The 15,280-nt window shown below is 36.7% G+C and overlaps 1 protein-coding gene across 1 annotated transcript; it reads left to right on the top strand.

Moving 5' to 3' along the window:
- The first annotated feature begins 2,234 nt into the window (after positions 1-2,234).
- LOC132902755 (uncharacterized) lies at positions 2,235-3,233 on the top strand. Its single transcript, XM_060949000.1, has 2 exons — positions 2,235-2,364; positions 2,575-3,233. Exons 1-2 carry the CDS (start codon positions 2,235-2,237, stop codon positions 3,231-3,233), a joined length of 789 nt encoding a protein of 262 aa, XP_060804983.1.
- The last annotated feature ends 12,047 nt before the right edge of the window (positions 3,234-15,280 follow it).

The following is a 15,280-nucleotide window of genomic DNA, read 5'->3' as shown; positions in this document are numbered from 1 at the left end:
AGTCAGTGTGCATTTTGTCTTCTTTATGCTCACAACTAAAGAGTTAATATACCTATTGCCTAAAATTAACCCGACTTTGGGATATTTATAACTTCCGTTAGTGTTTCAACCTTAAGTCGTCTCTATAATATCTGTATAAAAGATAGAGTAATTTGTCTTTTTCTTCACAACCAAAAAGCTTACGTTTACGGTTAAGTTTGTTAAATATTAACGCAAGGATCATTATTTTGAGATCAGTAGTGGAGCGAGTGAGACAAACTCCGCGTCTGTCGACGTCATTGACCATCAATATATATATAAATATAAATAAATATAAACGGGACAAATTACACAGATTGAGTTAGCCTCGAAGTAAGTTCGAGACTTGTGTTACGAGATACTAACTCAACGATACTATATTTTATAATAAATACTTAGATAGATAAACATCCAAGACCCAGGCCAATCAGAGAAAGTTCGTTTCTCACCATGCCCTGGCCGGGATTCGAACCCGGGACCTCCGGTGTCACAGACAAGCGCACTACCGCTGCGCCACAGAGGCTGTCCTCGTTGTAGTTCCGGCGCAGCGTTGTGATATGCAAAACCGATTGTGTTGCAGATGCCGCGGTATATTGTACCTGCCATATCAATTCGTAGAAATGGACGCTGGAATCAGTTACCCGTTGAAAATGTCGGCTTTCATATCGAACCGAAGATGTTTGGTCAAAATTATCATATTGTACTTATGCACCATTCGTCAGGAACTAAAGTTGACTGTAATAATTCTCTTATTAAACAACAGACAATAAATGAAAATATTAACATAAATTAGTAGACAAATGATAACTTTTGTACTTTTTCTAATAAGGGATAAACACGCATTAATCAGTTTGTATCCCACCTCGACTACGAATAATATTGTAAATGCGACAGTAAGGTGTAACGCTCAAACGTGTGTACCGAACTGTTGTTGTCTCTGGACCCCTACCACTGAACCTACGTCTAGAAATGTAGTGTGCGTTTCTGAAGAAGGACATAGGGTACTTTCATTCCGGTAAAAACTACAAGTGATGCAAAATTCACGCGAGCGAAGCTGCGAGCAAAAGCTAGTGTTAGATATTATTAAAAGTAAAAATGTAAATGTCATCAAATTTAACGTGATGTCTCAATAAATATATATAAATTGGACTTATTTCTTTTAAATATTTCAAACGTTTATGGAATCTCCAGTTACAAGATATTTTAACTGAAACATATGGAAGCGGAGAGCTTATCGTGTAAATCTCAGTGAAAAGATTCGCCTTCCTGGTTCGGCTGAACTCACACGGGCCTCGCGTGCACTTAGCGGCGTGTTTACATGAACTCACACGAGCCGGCCCGCTCCGTTAATATTGAGCTAGATTCAGAGCCAGCCTAGCCTGCGCTGACGAGGTTATTGCCGCCCCAGGGAGTCAATCCATCCAGCCAGTCAGCTTTAGGTCAAAGGTCATATTCGTTAGTAGGGTATCGTTTTTCTTAAAATCGTCAGGGGAAAAACGAGAAATTCGCGTTAATACATTAACAAGTATGCTACAGTTTTGGTTTGTTGGTTTGTGTTAATAAATTTCAAAAGACAGAAATTATGACAATTAAACAAATATATACTTATTATACGTGTACCTATACTAATTCATAAAATTTTAAACAAGCTGATTCATATGACATTATCTTTTCAGAAAAAGGGACGACTACAAAAAATGAAACTTCGTAGTGCAAATCATTTAATATCTCGCACTCCAAGGACTAATTATGGCAAAAAAAATATCGAATTCGAAGGTGTAAAAATGTATAATAAATTACCTGTTGAAATTAAAGACGCAAAATCACTAATCAGTTTTAAGAAACTCTTAAAACAATGAATATTAGAAGTAATGCATTAAAAACCTACAACAGGTAGAATTAATAAAAAAGAAAAAAAAAAAACATTAATTAATAAACAATAATAATATATAGAAAATTATGAATTATTATTTCGTCACTTTGTTCGAAGATATAGATAAGGGAATATATGTGTTTTAATACATATATTAGTTTAATTGGTAGTCCTTTTATTGTTCGAGCAAATCGCACACTATTAAGATTTTTTTTTTTTTTTTTGTTTTGGTCACCCCATCTCGTTGTGCCCCACTCCGTGCCGCTGCGCCATCTTTAGCTCATTCTTTTATTGTGCGCGCAACGGAACGCACACGTCGTACTACTATTATTTTACGTCGAAAATGCCGAAGCGTAGTGCAGAGGATAGAATTGCATGTTATTCACGAAAAATTAAGAAGCTTCAAAATGAAGAAATTAAGCGCCGCAAACGTGTTATTATTTATTCTGATTCATCAGATGATGACAATACTCGTATGTCGGGTAAGCAAATATTCATTCTTACATATTACCTTGAAACTTCAGAGTTAACCGTGAGTTAACCAAGAAGTTTATAAGAGCCCTAGAGTTAACCGTGAGTTAACCAAAGGGTATTTTTATCAATCGAGTTAACCGTGAGTTAACCTTATGTAAAAGTTCAGCGGATTTTATTCCTACCCTCATATTTTGTCTTGTTATTTTTAGATATCGAATATAATAAAAACGCTGACAATAACACTGCCAATATCGAACCAGAGGTTCCTGATCAGGCCGTGCCCTTGCCAGATGACCCTCAAACCGATGATCAGCCTTTGTCTTCATTAGATCCTGATATACTAATGGCATTAGGGGAACCCGCTCAAGAGGAAGTTGCGTATGGAGAGGACATTCACCCAGACTTAGCCCAAAGATGGGCTCCTCTTCTCCGTAAAGGCCTGGTTGAAAAGGAACAAAAAGATAAATTGTTAAAAGAATACGCAATTCCTAAAAATTGTAAACTATTTAGAGCCCCCCTTTTAAACCCAGAAATCAATGCTGCAGTCTCCGAATTTGCCCGCGCGCGGGATAAAAAGATTGAAAATGGTCAACAGCAACTAGGCATAGGTCTAACAGCCATAAAAAGGGGAATGACGGTTTTGCTTACTTCCGATAACAAAATACAGGCTATAAAATATTTATCTGATGCCTGCAGAATCTTATCAGACCTTCACGCAGCTGAGTCCCAGACCCGTAAAAAGTCTCTAACCCAAGGTTTAGAAAAATCTTTCCTTAACCTCATCCAAGACACTGATCGCGACGAAACGTTATTCGGCGCTGATTTACCAGATAAGATTAAGGCGTCAAAAGACTCCTACCCTACATAGTTCCTTATTTTAATTTTTGTTTTATATACGCTCGCTGTCTTGCTATAATTATGATGTACATTGTTAGTTTCTCAGTAAGTGAATTGTTAATTCTTTATGAGGAAATAAAGTTCTTTAAACCAAAAATTTCATAAAAAAATATTATTGTTTTATTTTATCATTAGCAAGGTCAAGGCTTTGCCTGTGTGTTAATTGTATCGTCAATATACATCGATCGTTTTTCAAAGGTATGACGAGCATATAGGAAATATATATTTTTTTTAATATTTATATTCTATGTTGATCTTAATTTATTTCACAGTTCTTTTACAGCAATAGCTTGCGCCGGCACCGCTGGGTCCCCGCACCCTGCGCCGCTCCGTAAAACTTCCAATTTGAACAAATGTGCTACTATCCGGAGAACAGGGACCGCTGCCTGTCAAACTTTATACGACAAATTCGCAACGCAATTTACGAAACGAAATTTTGTCACTTTCTTTGACAAAAGACAATCGTCTACATGGGAGTAGGAAGTTCTTATTTAGGATTGTTCTATTGTAAGTGAACGGCAAGTGTTACAATGTGGCACGAACGTAACATCAGCTGCCATTTGTGTTAACAACTCATTGTTTAAGGTCTGAAATTATTTAATGTATGTAAAAAAATGAAAAAGAGATGTTCTTGAATTGACTAACATACACATCTGATGTAGATGTGACTTCGTTTCATGTTTCAAAAAAAATAAAATGTCAATTTTAATTTTAATTTTAACGTGAATTCAAACATATTAAAATTTTACCAAACTGGAAAAATGAAAAGAGAAATGCCGATAAGCAAACTCCTGGCATCGAACCAGACAGTGGCGGAGGGAGCACCTGGAAACACGCAATTAAAAAAAAGATCCAACTGAACTCAAATGTCCCAATCCATTGTCCATCTTTTAGGACAGACCATAAATGTGGACAATAAATATGACACGCACAGCTCGCGGACTGCGGTCCATCATCACACGTCGCGCGAGTTTAGATTTGTTCTCTGCAATGCAGTTGTTATTTATAAATTCCATTATTTACAAAAAAAATACATATGAGAAAAATATATAATCGTTCTTAATTGTGTCAGTCATGAATATTATTGGGTTGTTATTCTGATAATGAAATTATTAGAAAAAGGTAAACATGAATTAAAGAATCAGCGCTGCGACCTATTCTAGGTAATTTTGTTCCAACATCTGTATATTTTGGTAAATTTTGTCTTTATCCGAATTCCTAACTTTATTTATTACTTTTAACTGCTTATTGTGCCTACAGAGTCAAAATATTATCACTATGAACTATAACATCTATGAAGTTTTTTGCGCAGTTGTAAAGCAGTCATATAAATCTAATACTCAAAATGAAATGTGAAAACGTTATGGTGTTACAACCTATTAGTAGCGATTGCTACCTCACATCCATTACTACTTACCATTTCTATAGTCTTTAATATTTGTGAAATGTATCTATCTATTATTCTTACCCAAATTTACTTCAGTATACAAGTAGTTTCACCCGCGGGCCAAGTTACTCAATGCTCTGAACCTTCAAGTTAGTCTTGTTCCTGGCCGCTACAGTTTTTCTAGGCATCGCGGAGTGCCGCCCGCTCGCCGACAACTGTTCGTGTGCCACGAAGTAAACTGCAGCTATTTGTGCAGAACTATGTTCAAGTGAACTTGTAAGAATGAGAACATTTTCAATGTGCAGTTTGTTTTGTATTGAAGTTCGGATGAATTATTGATTTTAGGGAGTTTCGTGATTTCAGTGTGATTGTTGGCCTTTGTGTTATGATTAAGGACTTTAATTCGACCTCCTATCAGATCAACATTTTTTTGGTTGTCTACATAGTAGCCTTAGTGCAGAGCTAAAATAATGTATTTTTGTAATAGGAAAATTTTAAAAATGAAAAATTTGGTACTTCAACGTTAATCATTCTCAAATCAAAGAAAATAAGCCCGAAATTATTAAATACACTAGTATAAGCTCACATTTCATTTATTAAAATTAAATAGTGAAAAATAAATAGCTTGCATTACCCTCACGTACCCCACCGTACCGTACACCCCTACTCCGGGCGCCTTCGGAAAGTCGTTCGATAATCGTGCGTCGTCTGCGTCGATACGATAGCGCGTGCCGAGGATTACGGGCTTACTTCGTCAGTTAGTAATATAAATGTTCTCGTGTTACGCACGCCATTGTGTTTGTGTGCAATGCAATGATGCGTGATGGAAGTTAATTCAATTAACGATTTCATTTTACATCAAAAATATCGGAATCAATTGTTCAGTAATATAAAATAAAATTAATTCAGATTTAAAAGGTAAAATGTAGTTACTCAAAAGCCGATAAGTTAAGTGATAAAGTCTATTTTATTAAGTTACCTTTTCTATGCTAAGTATCTGGCAATTCAATCAAAAACAAAAAAGTTGATAAATCTCAACTAATGAGTAGGTATTGTAAATGCGAAAGCCAGTTTGGTTAATAATTGATGCAATCACCAAAATTATTGTATATGTGTTAAAATTTAGAAAATAACAGGAATTACCGCAACACGCACATGCCGCCCGCACGTACTCCGATGAATAAGCTCGTAATTTACAAAATCACTACAATATTTTCCCTTAAAGAGCGTTTTGTGTTGGTGTACGAGGCTCCAGAAATTGGGCTGCGTTCCCGCTGGTGAATACATATTTAATGCGAGCCATCAGCGCACCTCCATTACGATGGTAATTCCTCGCCAAATATATTTTTTATTTCTCGGGAAGTAACAGATTTCGACAATTTTAGACGTTTTCGCCTTTAATTGCAGCTATTCAGACGAGAATTTGTTGCAAGTTGAATTAATATTTTGTTACGTTCAGCACGGACTTGATTCATAGATAGTTGTTAAAATAGACCATCGCTAAGGTTTTTTTAAATTCTATTCTGTTTGGTTATTTTTTTATTTATGAACTTGCCTCCTAAATACATTATATGATTGCAATTGTAAAGTTACAAACTTTTTGACTGCCTCATAGTACATAAAATTTAAAAGAAATTTCTTAAAAACCTAAGGCACAAAAGATAATTTACGAGTTTTGGCTTGGCGAATTATTATTATTTAGCTAAATATTATAATATGGTTTTGGCATGAACAAAGGTTTATGTTTCTCTGCCGTCACCTGTAGTGTACACTATACAGATGTAATATCTATAAGTTCACAGTCAGTGGTTCGTCATCAGAGGATCATATAATAATGAACCAGCGCCCTCCGGACCACAATACAAACAGGAGTGTTGTGAGATGCATTGTGACGTAAGTATGGGAAGAGTATGTTACATGTTTTATAGTGTAGCTAAGTTTAATTGATACATATCACGTCTGCAGGGATAGACTGATCTACAGCTCTTTTAAATACGGGAGACTAAAGAAGAATCCTAATATAAGCCCTTTCCCTTCACAGATTTTAAGCTGCCCTGGAATAGAAAGCAGTCAGTCCGCATTATATTTTTATTGGCTTCCAGACCAGCATGGAAGCAATGCAATAATTTAATTGTTAATAATAAAATTGAATTGTAGATGTGGTAAAGACATAGATGGTTGTCGCTCACCATAGTGATTAACATTTATTTTAGGTGTCACAATTGTATGTCTACATAAGATATTTTAAAATCGTAGATTTTATAGTAGAGTGAAAAAAGATTACAGATTCAGCTTAAGAATTATGATTTAATTGAACACACACTTCCTTCACTATTATTGTTACTAAATAATCTCATATAAAGTGTGTACCCTGAGTTTAAAGCTCCTGAAACACGCCATGTGGGCGTGAGAGTATCTACTTCCGCTGTCGTCTCACTAGCACGGGCAGATACAAATATTAAACGGCTCAAACAGAACTAGATCACAAATTAAACATGGTCTGTCCAAATGTTTGCTAGTTACAACTAGCAAACATTTATTTTAACAATAAAATATAGTATGAAATCTACTGTTAATTTACAAATTTATATATTTAAATAAATTTACAAATTAACAGTAGATTTTATCCTATATTTTATTATGAATAATTTGAAACCATCAGTTTTGGTGGTGTGGTGTTGTCATTTACAGACATACATAAGTAACGTCTCTTTGCTGGTAGGCAGAGACTACATTTTTTCACTTGCCACGTCGTCATTTCGGATTTCGGTCGAATTTTCGGAATTTTATTATTTCTTCAATACAAAGGGGTATCCACTAGTGAGACAATTTTAAATATATAAATTCAGATGTACTTTTAAATAATGTTGCTTAATCATCATTAATTATATTTAATTGGCAAAATTATCCACATTTTTTCACAGAATCACACTGATTTAGTTACAGGTATTTGTTTGGTATTATTTCCACCATTAAAATTTAAAAGCTACATTCTGTATGCAAAAAAATCCGGGCCCAAAAAGGAAGGACGCCCGCCCCAGTCGGCGGCTTTCTGCTCTACTTTCCCCTAGAGTTGAACTCGGGCCCTCTGATTAAACATTGACTAGCTTGCAGTATATTTGTTCCGCTTCCCAGAAACTATTTGTGGACGTCATAGCATTGTAAATAAATATGACACCGCACGGAACATTTAAATGTGTTTCCTAGAAATGCAATGATATAGGAAATTGTAATTATTAATAATAGTTATTGCCAGAGAAATTGTTACCCGTTTAATTGTTTATATGATTCGGTTGTGAAGTGAGTCACCTTTACTTCATCAAACATACATGTAATTACTTTCCCAATGCGGTAGTCAGAGACTAAATCTTTTCTCATTACGATTTGATCTCCGCAAACTTTTGAAATTGTGTAACCATATTGTTAAGTAACACGTGGACATCCAGTAGCCTCAATGCGCAGGTTTGCTCATTATTTTCCCTTAAACATGTCAAAGAGTGCAGAGTAATTGGTAGCTGGCACTTTTAGGTGGGCACCACAAAAAACGAGGTCAAGAAAGGAAGTGCCATGTGGTTCCTGGCACCAATAAAAAAAAGAAATGGACCACTTCATTTCTTTCCCTTGGATGTCGTAAAAGGCGACTAAGGGATAGGCTTATAAACTTGGGATTCTTTTTTAGGCGACAAGCTAGCAACCTGTCACTATTTGAATCTCAATTCTATCACTAAGCCAAGCGGCTGAACGTAGCCTTTCAGTATTTTGATGACTATTGGCTCTGTCTACCCTGCAAGGGTTTATACCCGTTAGACGTGGTTATATGTTACGTTTTAAGAAAGAAAGTTATTATTAAAATACTGTGTTATATTCCTAAGTAAATGAAAATCTTATGATTTACATACTAAATTGATGAAACAGTCTTTATATTAAAAAAAAATCAAAATTTTTATTCATTATTATAAGATACTTCATATCGCTTAATAATTGTCTTTTAGTTTCACAACATTAATTAACGTCAAATATATCTACTTTGATATCATAATGTCAGACGTTACCAATACGGCGTGGGCTGTTATTCGTATACCTAGTGGGCGACCCTGGAGCGATCCCGCGATATTAAATTACCCGGGATCGGGCCCGATGGCACGGGAACGGATTACGACAGCAAATTAGGTTTCTCCATGCGTAGACGTCAACAATGATTGAAGTCGGAACTATGATTGGTATTGAAATATGTATGTTGTGTGGCTACCGGTTCTATTTCAGGCACGTTATCTTACATATATACATGCATACATATAATCACGTCGATATCCCTTGCTTGGTAGATAGAGCCAACAGTCTTTAAAAGACTGATAGGCCACGATGAGCTATTTGGCTTTAAGATAGAATTGAGATTCAAAAAGTGCCAGGTTGCTAGCCCATCGCCTTAAAGAATAATCCTAAGTTTATTAGCCTATCCCTTAGTCGCCTTTTACGAAATCCAAGGGAAAGAGATGAAGTGGTCCTATTCTTTTTTCTATTGGTGTCGGGAACCACACGGCACTATCATATCCTAACAAACTTATCTAACCGATCACAAAAACTAGGACAAACTTTGGTAATATTATAATATACTAGCGTTTGCTCGCAGCTCAGCCTACGTTAAACGAATTTTCAGAAAGAGCCAATGTATAATTCATGGTATCCATACTTTTAAAAAAATTAAAATCGGTACAGCGGTTTAGCCGTGAACATGTTATAAACAGACAGTCGCATGAAAATCTGGATGAATTATAATAATCAAACGATATCTGTCAAATACACAAACAGTATTTAACATACAAATAGGCTTGTTTTAGAAAAATCACACAGAAGTAGAGCAAAGCTAATTACGTTTACGTTCGGATAACACCAACACTAATGTAGGGGCGCTAAGACGGGCGGCGTTCCTGGAAGTCCAAACTCCGAGTGGCAGAGGGAATTATTTAGCAGCTCGCGACGCCCCGGCCGCGGCGACTACACGACTATCACTGTTTATTCTTAGCCTTTGCCTTGTACGCTTGACGTTGCCTTGTTACTTGATATAACTTTGCGAAAATAAGTGTTTATTGGTTAAAAGCATGCTCTGAAATTTCTCCTTGTTATAATTTTTAAATGGTCGGTATAAAGATAAAACAAAAGATCTTTTAATTACTGATATAAAAATAATGGCAAGTCTCTGTCTACCCCGCTAGAGATATAGACGTGACCATATGTTTGTAGTATGTATGTATGTTTTATAAAATTAATTGTAACTGACTGAACGGATTCAAGTTCCCAATTATACAGAGAGGTAAATATAGGTTTTATTATGTTTGTTACTTTATGGCCGTTATCGCTGCCAAACTGTAATTTTCCCAAAGGTACTTCAAAGCCTTTCATGTACTCGTAGCCATTAAATACATTTATGCTGATAAATCACACAGTTCCAGCTAGCTCCAAGTTCGAGACTGGTGTACATTTTACTAAGATACCAACTCAAATTATAACGTTCTGTGGTATAATTTAACTTTGGAAGTTTACGAAGTCAGCTTTGAAGAGGTAGTCAACGCGTTAGCAAGTTTGACCTCATTCGGAAGGATAACCCTAGATATGCACGGCTCGGTAAATGAATTTCTCGCTGCGATGCGTCGCTTTGCGGACTCGCGAACGTTCGACAAACTTCGGCCAACTTCGGCAAACTTCGGTATGAGCTAAATTTGTGGTCGTGCAGTATTCACCGGTAACGCTTCGTATTTGGTGTAAAGTAAATATTATAGTTATTCGAATTTGAGATTAAAGTTATCTTAACAAGAAGTAGGAGTGCATCTTCAATGAATTTGTTAGGAGTTTTGTTTATGTATTGGTTACTTGCACTATAATAAAAATAACATTTTGATTGTTTTATTTATATACGCGCGCTAGTAGTCACGTCGTTGTAAATGTTATAAAAAGAATCAAGACTTGTGTATTTTCATTTCATTTTCATTTATTGACCACCTAACATTATTTACAATGTAAGGTAAAATAAATTTAAGTAGGTGTGCAAACAAAACAATAAATCAGCTGTCATTTGGTAACCTCGAAGAGAAAAGAAAATTGAATCTTGTCTTAGTGACGGCATGGACATCTAATTAATGCTAAGTTAAATTAGTTTCAAATAACTGAAAGTGTCTCGAGCCCGTCTCGCCCGGTCGCGGGAACAAGCGCTGCGACCTGCGACAACAACGAGTGACAGCGACACAGCCCGCGGAGGGTATTAGCGGCGTCGCGCGACAAAAGTCGCGGCCTTTTTAGTCTTTATTTAAGTGTCAGCGCGAGTTTGTCGGCGCTAATGTGAGCCAAGGGCTGGCAAGAAAATTATATTTTTATTGGAATATTTATCTATGTCGCATCGTATATTTATTTTCTCATGATAGAATATCATTTAATTTACATCATTCCCCTTGCCACGATTTTGTATATTGGTTTTGCTTCAGTAATATTTTCAACTCGGTTTATGGTATCCTTGAATTGACCTTTTGCTAGAACTTGTTGAAATCAGTTGCCTAGGGCCTTTCCAATGTTTCCATTTACACATATCTTATATATTCGCTAATCTAGCATCCTCACAATTTGACCAAACCAATGACTTCGTACAAATCATAACCGTACATAAATGAGTAGTATTTGGTCTATTTCACTTTAAGATGTAAGAAGTTACTTCTGTAACCAATTATTTTGCAGTCGTGTCGCATTACAAAAGCACGACATAATTGATTACGTCGTGTGGAGTGTTTGTGTGCTGAGCTGAGTGCCAGCTCTCTTCATGTAAAGCAACATGTGTACCTATGGGACAGGGCAAACCAGATTTCTATACTTGAAAGAAAAATTATGTCTGCGGTTTAAGAGTGTTTTCATGTAATATAGAAATGATGTTAAACAAATTCATGTATTCCTGAGATCATGGTTAAAGGTGCATCCCTGGCTCCTCTTCAAAGAGGTGAGGAAGTAACCAGGACGTACGCATGGACGCAAGAACGCTGTGGATTTCAGACGATAATCGGTCTTTGCAAAACAGTAAGACTTCAAACCACCTAGGTTAAATATTGGATCCTGGGCTCTAAAGTAACACAGCAAAGGATGTAACCGGGACTACACAAAGATTCATACAATTTGAAAGAAACGTAATCAAAGTAAAATTTTGTCATATTACAAATCAAGTACAAAACTAACAAGTTAAGCCTCATAATAAGATGTTATTACAACACGGGCTGCCCGCTCAATCTCCCGCAGAATGCAATTTGTGAGTCGCGCGCATTCCGCGAGGCTCGCAGCGAGCGACGGACTCTATTCTAGCATTCCGCACGCGACGAGACGGGTTGCGAAAACATGACGTTTCCAATTCCAAACATCTTGAATTTTAAACTTTAGCTTCAAGTCATTGCGGATTGCCACGTACCGAAATTTTCAAATCCTACTATAATAATACTCTATAATTTTTTTCACGACAGCTATTCAGATGATACAATGATTATTTATGAGTGGGTACTATTTAATCTTATAATGCCAAAATATGTCAAAAAAAATTCAAAATTTTTTATTCATTATTATAGGATACTATTATATCGCTTAATAATTGTCGTATGGTTTAACAACTTGGTTGACGTCAAATAAAGTACTTAAAAACTAAGTTTACTGCCGCTTCCAAGGCGTCAGTGCAGAAGAAGCGGTAACAAACTGCACTGCAGCATTTTCTTCAACAACGTCAACTTCACAATATTAAATTATACTTAGAATAGAACGTGGACGGGAGAATACATTGTTCACGGGAGATTTATATATTTATGAGATTTAATATTGAAAAAAGAAATATATATATATATATATATTTTATGGATTGCCAATTTTAAAAAGATTTATGTACAGAGTGTACTGAAATTTTGATTTAAGTTCAAATTAAACTACAATTAATTACGAGGTTCCTGTGCCAAGCTAATATGTAGTGAGTTCACCTAAATAAAAAGTACAGAATATATTTTTTTAAGAGTTCATATATATCTAAGTTTTATTTTCTTTCGAATGAAACGTCCCAATTGCTAGGTTTTCATCAGAAATTGTAACTATTTTCATCATATTAAAAAATAAAGCTCTCAGCGTCGGTTTGTTTTCTCCTTTTATTACGCAACGGATTTTGATGCAGTTTTCACCGTTATTTTGATATTTTTTCCTTAACATTCATAACAAGACATCATTTAGAAGATATCGTGCGAAGTAACTATTTTTTTTTATTAATAAGTCTACAGAAAAACACAAAGTAAAAGAAAATCAATCATTATAATTTTTTTGAAAATTTGAAAATGGAGTCCCTCAGAACGGTCGTGGAAACTGGCACATAATGCGTGTATTGTGCGGTAACGAGGTTCCTAGTTGGGGGAGTTCGGAACTATCAACTGCAGGTTTGTAGTTGTACAGTATTATTAGTACCGACGTATTTGGGAGGCGAGTTCGCGGAATATCCAGAGTTGTAGGTCCCGTTTCTGGAACCTATAATACAATTTAACAGTTTAACACAGTACAGTTCGGGCGTACAGTTTTAATGATGGAAGAAGGGCCGGCTCTGCTTCCCCTCCCCTAGTGGTTAGAGGCTCCTGGTCATGTTGGATGATATCGGGCAAATGCTAGAGCATCCCGAATCATCCAGCATCTAGAAGGGTAAGGACCAAACATCTTGAGCCACAGTTTATTTTTCGAACTGAGCGGTCCACGATGTCTGCTGTCGGGTCGCTGAGGGCATTTTCAGAGAGGGTAAAGGCAAGTCATAGGGCACTACCTCACGGGGAAGGTAGCTCGGACGACTGAGAGAGGGGACCATGACGTCAAGGGCGATGGCGATGTGGTGTTCCCCAGGTGCTGGGACCTCTGCTATGGAACATCGCATATGACTGGGCCATCCGCAGGGATCTCGGGCCTTACGACCAAGTGATGTGCTATACAGATGACACACTTGAGGAGATCTTGCATCGGCATGCTAGAGTTAGCGCCCTTCGCTTTTGGCGGTCGAGGTTGGACAACTTCGGCTGGTGCGTACAAGATGGTGGATGGGGCAAGGGTTCCATGGTGCCTTCAAAGTGTCCGAGAGGCAGTCCTTAAATAAGATTTCCACATAGAAAACCAAAAAAATGTTTGAATCAAATAATGCCGTGATTTAATACAACTAAAAATAGAAATCCCACATCGTCTTGTGTTTGGTGTGTTTTCTTAGAATTTATGCTTGGTAGTTCGCGCAGGCGTTATTTTCCACAATTAATTTCACAACGTGGGTGTTCTTTAATTACGTGAAGAGCAATATGTCTGAAAGCGGATCCTGATTCTGATGATGTGTTGATATCACACACGATGACATGTCGTAGCGATATGTTTACATACATTTAAAACCTTTGACGCTTATGTATTTATCTGTGTAATTGTTATTCATCGATGTTATTGCAAGTAATGTATGAAGGGCCCAGAATGTGACTTCATCTCAAAACCCATTGTCATTTACGGTTAGCGCACTATTTAAAGTGCTTTATCTCTTAGTCGTCTCATTCGACATCTTCAGAAAAAAATAAGGGTGATACTATACCGAAAAGCCTGTAACTACACGGCATGAAATCCCGACATATTCCTTATTCACAAACTAAACATCAAGAACCGCAAAGGTAAATTTCAGTCGTACATAAAAAATGCCTGCCATAAACTACACAATACCCGAGCGTATTGTGCCTCAAATGGGACTACATATAGCGGCCGGGGCGCTCGGCGTGTGCGCGAACCGAAAATTTTTAACAAGTCGCTTTGTCGACGCGTCATTAGCGGCGCGGTAAGCCGACAGCCGGCGGGCGGGGCGGGGCCGGCTGCCAGTCTACGAGCGGTTGAGACTAGCTTTGAAAGCTGCCAATCGTTTTTCATATTTGTTTACTTTGTTACAAAAATATATTCATAGTTATTGCGACATAATACTAGCTATGTATTCGTAGGCAATCTGTTGTTGAAATTCCATATACAAGTGAGCGGCAAAGCCTACAAGATTGCCGGCCTCTGCGGGCGCACCGCGATCCCTTGAACCCGGGCTTAGGGCCGTCTGCGGGGTTTTTTTTTTTTTTTTTTTTTTTTTTTTTTTTTTTTTTTTTTTTTTTTTTTTTACATTTGTCCTGCAAAACTGCTTACGCGGTTTGACTGCAGGTAATAGTCTCATTTATACTTATATGTAGGTACTTAAATCATAAACTATCTTATAAGATCAAAAGAATTACAGTGATTCCAGGTTGCCAGGGTTAATGACACGCACACTCATTCATTTTGTACTTGAATGTCCTTTACTTGTGGGTGACTTTAGAATTGATAGTTTTGAAGGTTACGTGACCTGTCTAGATTATATATCGTGGACTTCTATATATATCATGTATATGCTAATAGAATGCTTAACATAAATCGCTGATGACCGGTACTTGCATGTTTGATTGAGAAAAAATAAGACAAACGCGGTTAAGGTGTCAGACTTAAAAGTGCAAACAGCAAAATATAATTCCATGCATTTGGCATGCATTTATAACAAGAGTTTGTCAATTAATCGATTTTCTTACGGTGAGAAAAATTGCACTTGCAGGAGA

This window comes from Amyelois transitella, chromosome 17, assembly GCF_032362555.1.
Source record: "Amyelois transitella isolate CPQ chromosome 17, ilAmyTran1.1, whole genome shotgun sequence".
NCBI classification, from domain to species: Eukaryota; Metazoa; Arthropoda; class Insecta; order Lepidoptera; family Pyralidae; genus Amyelois; species Amyelois transitella.
The sequence above is the reverse complement of the archived record's forward strand: the minus strand, read 5'-3'. Positions and strand labels throughout refer to the sequence as shown.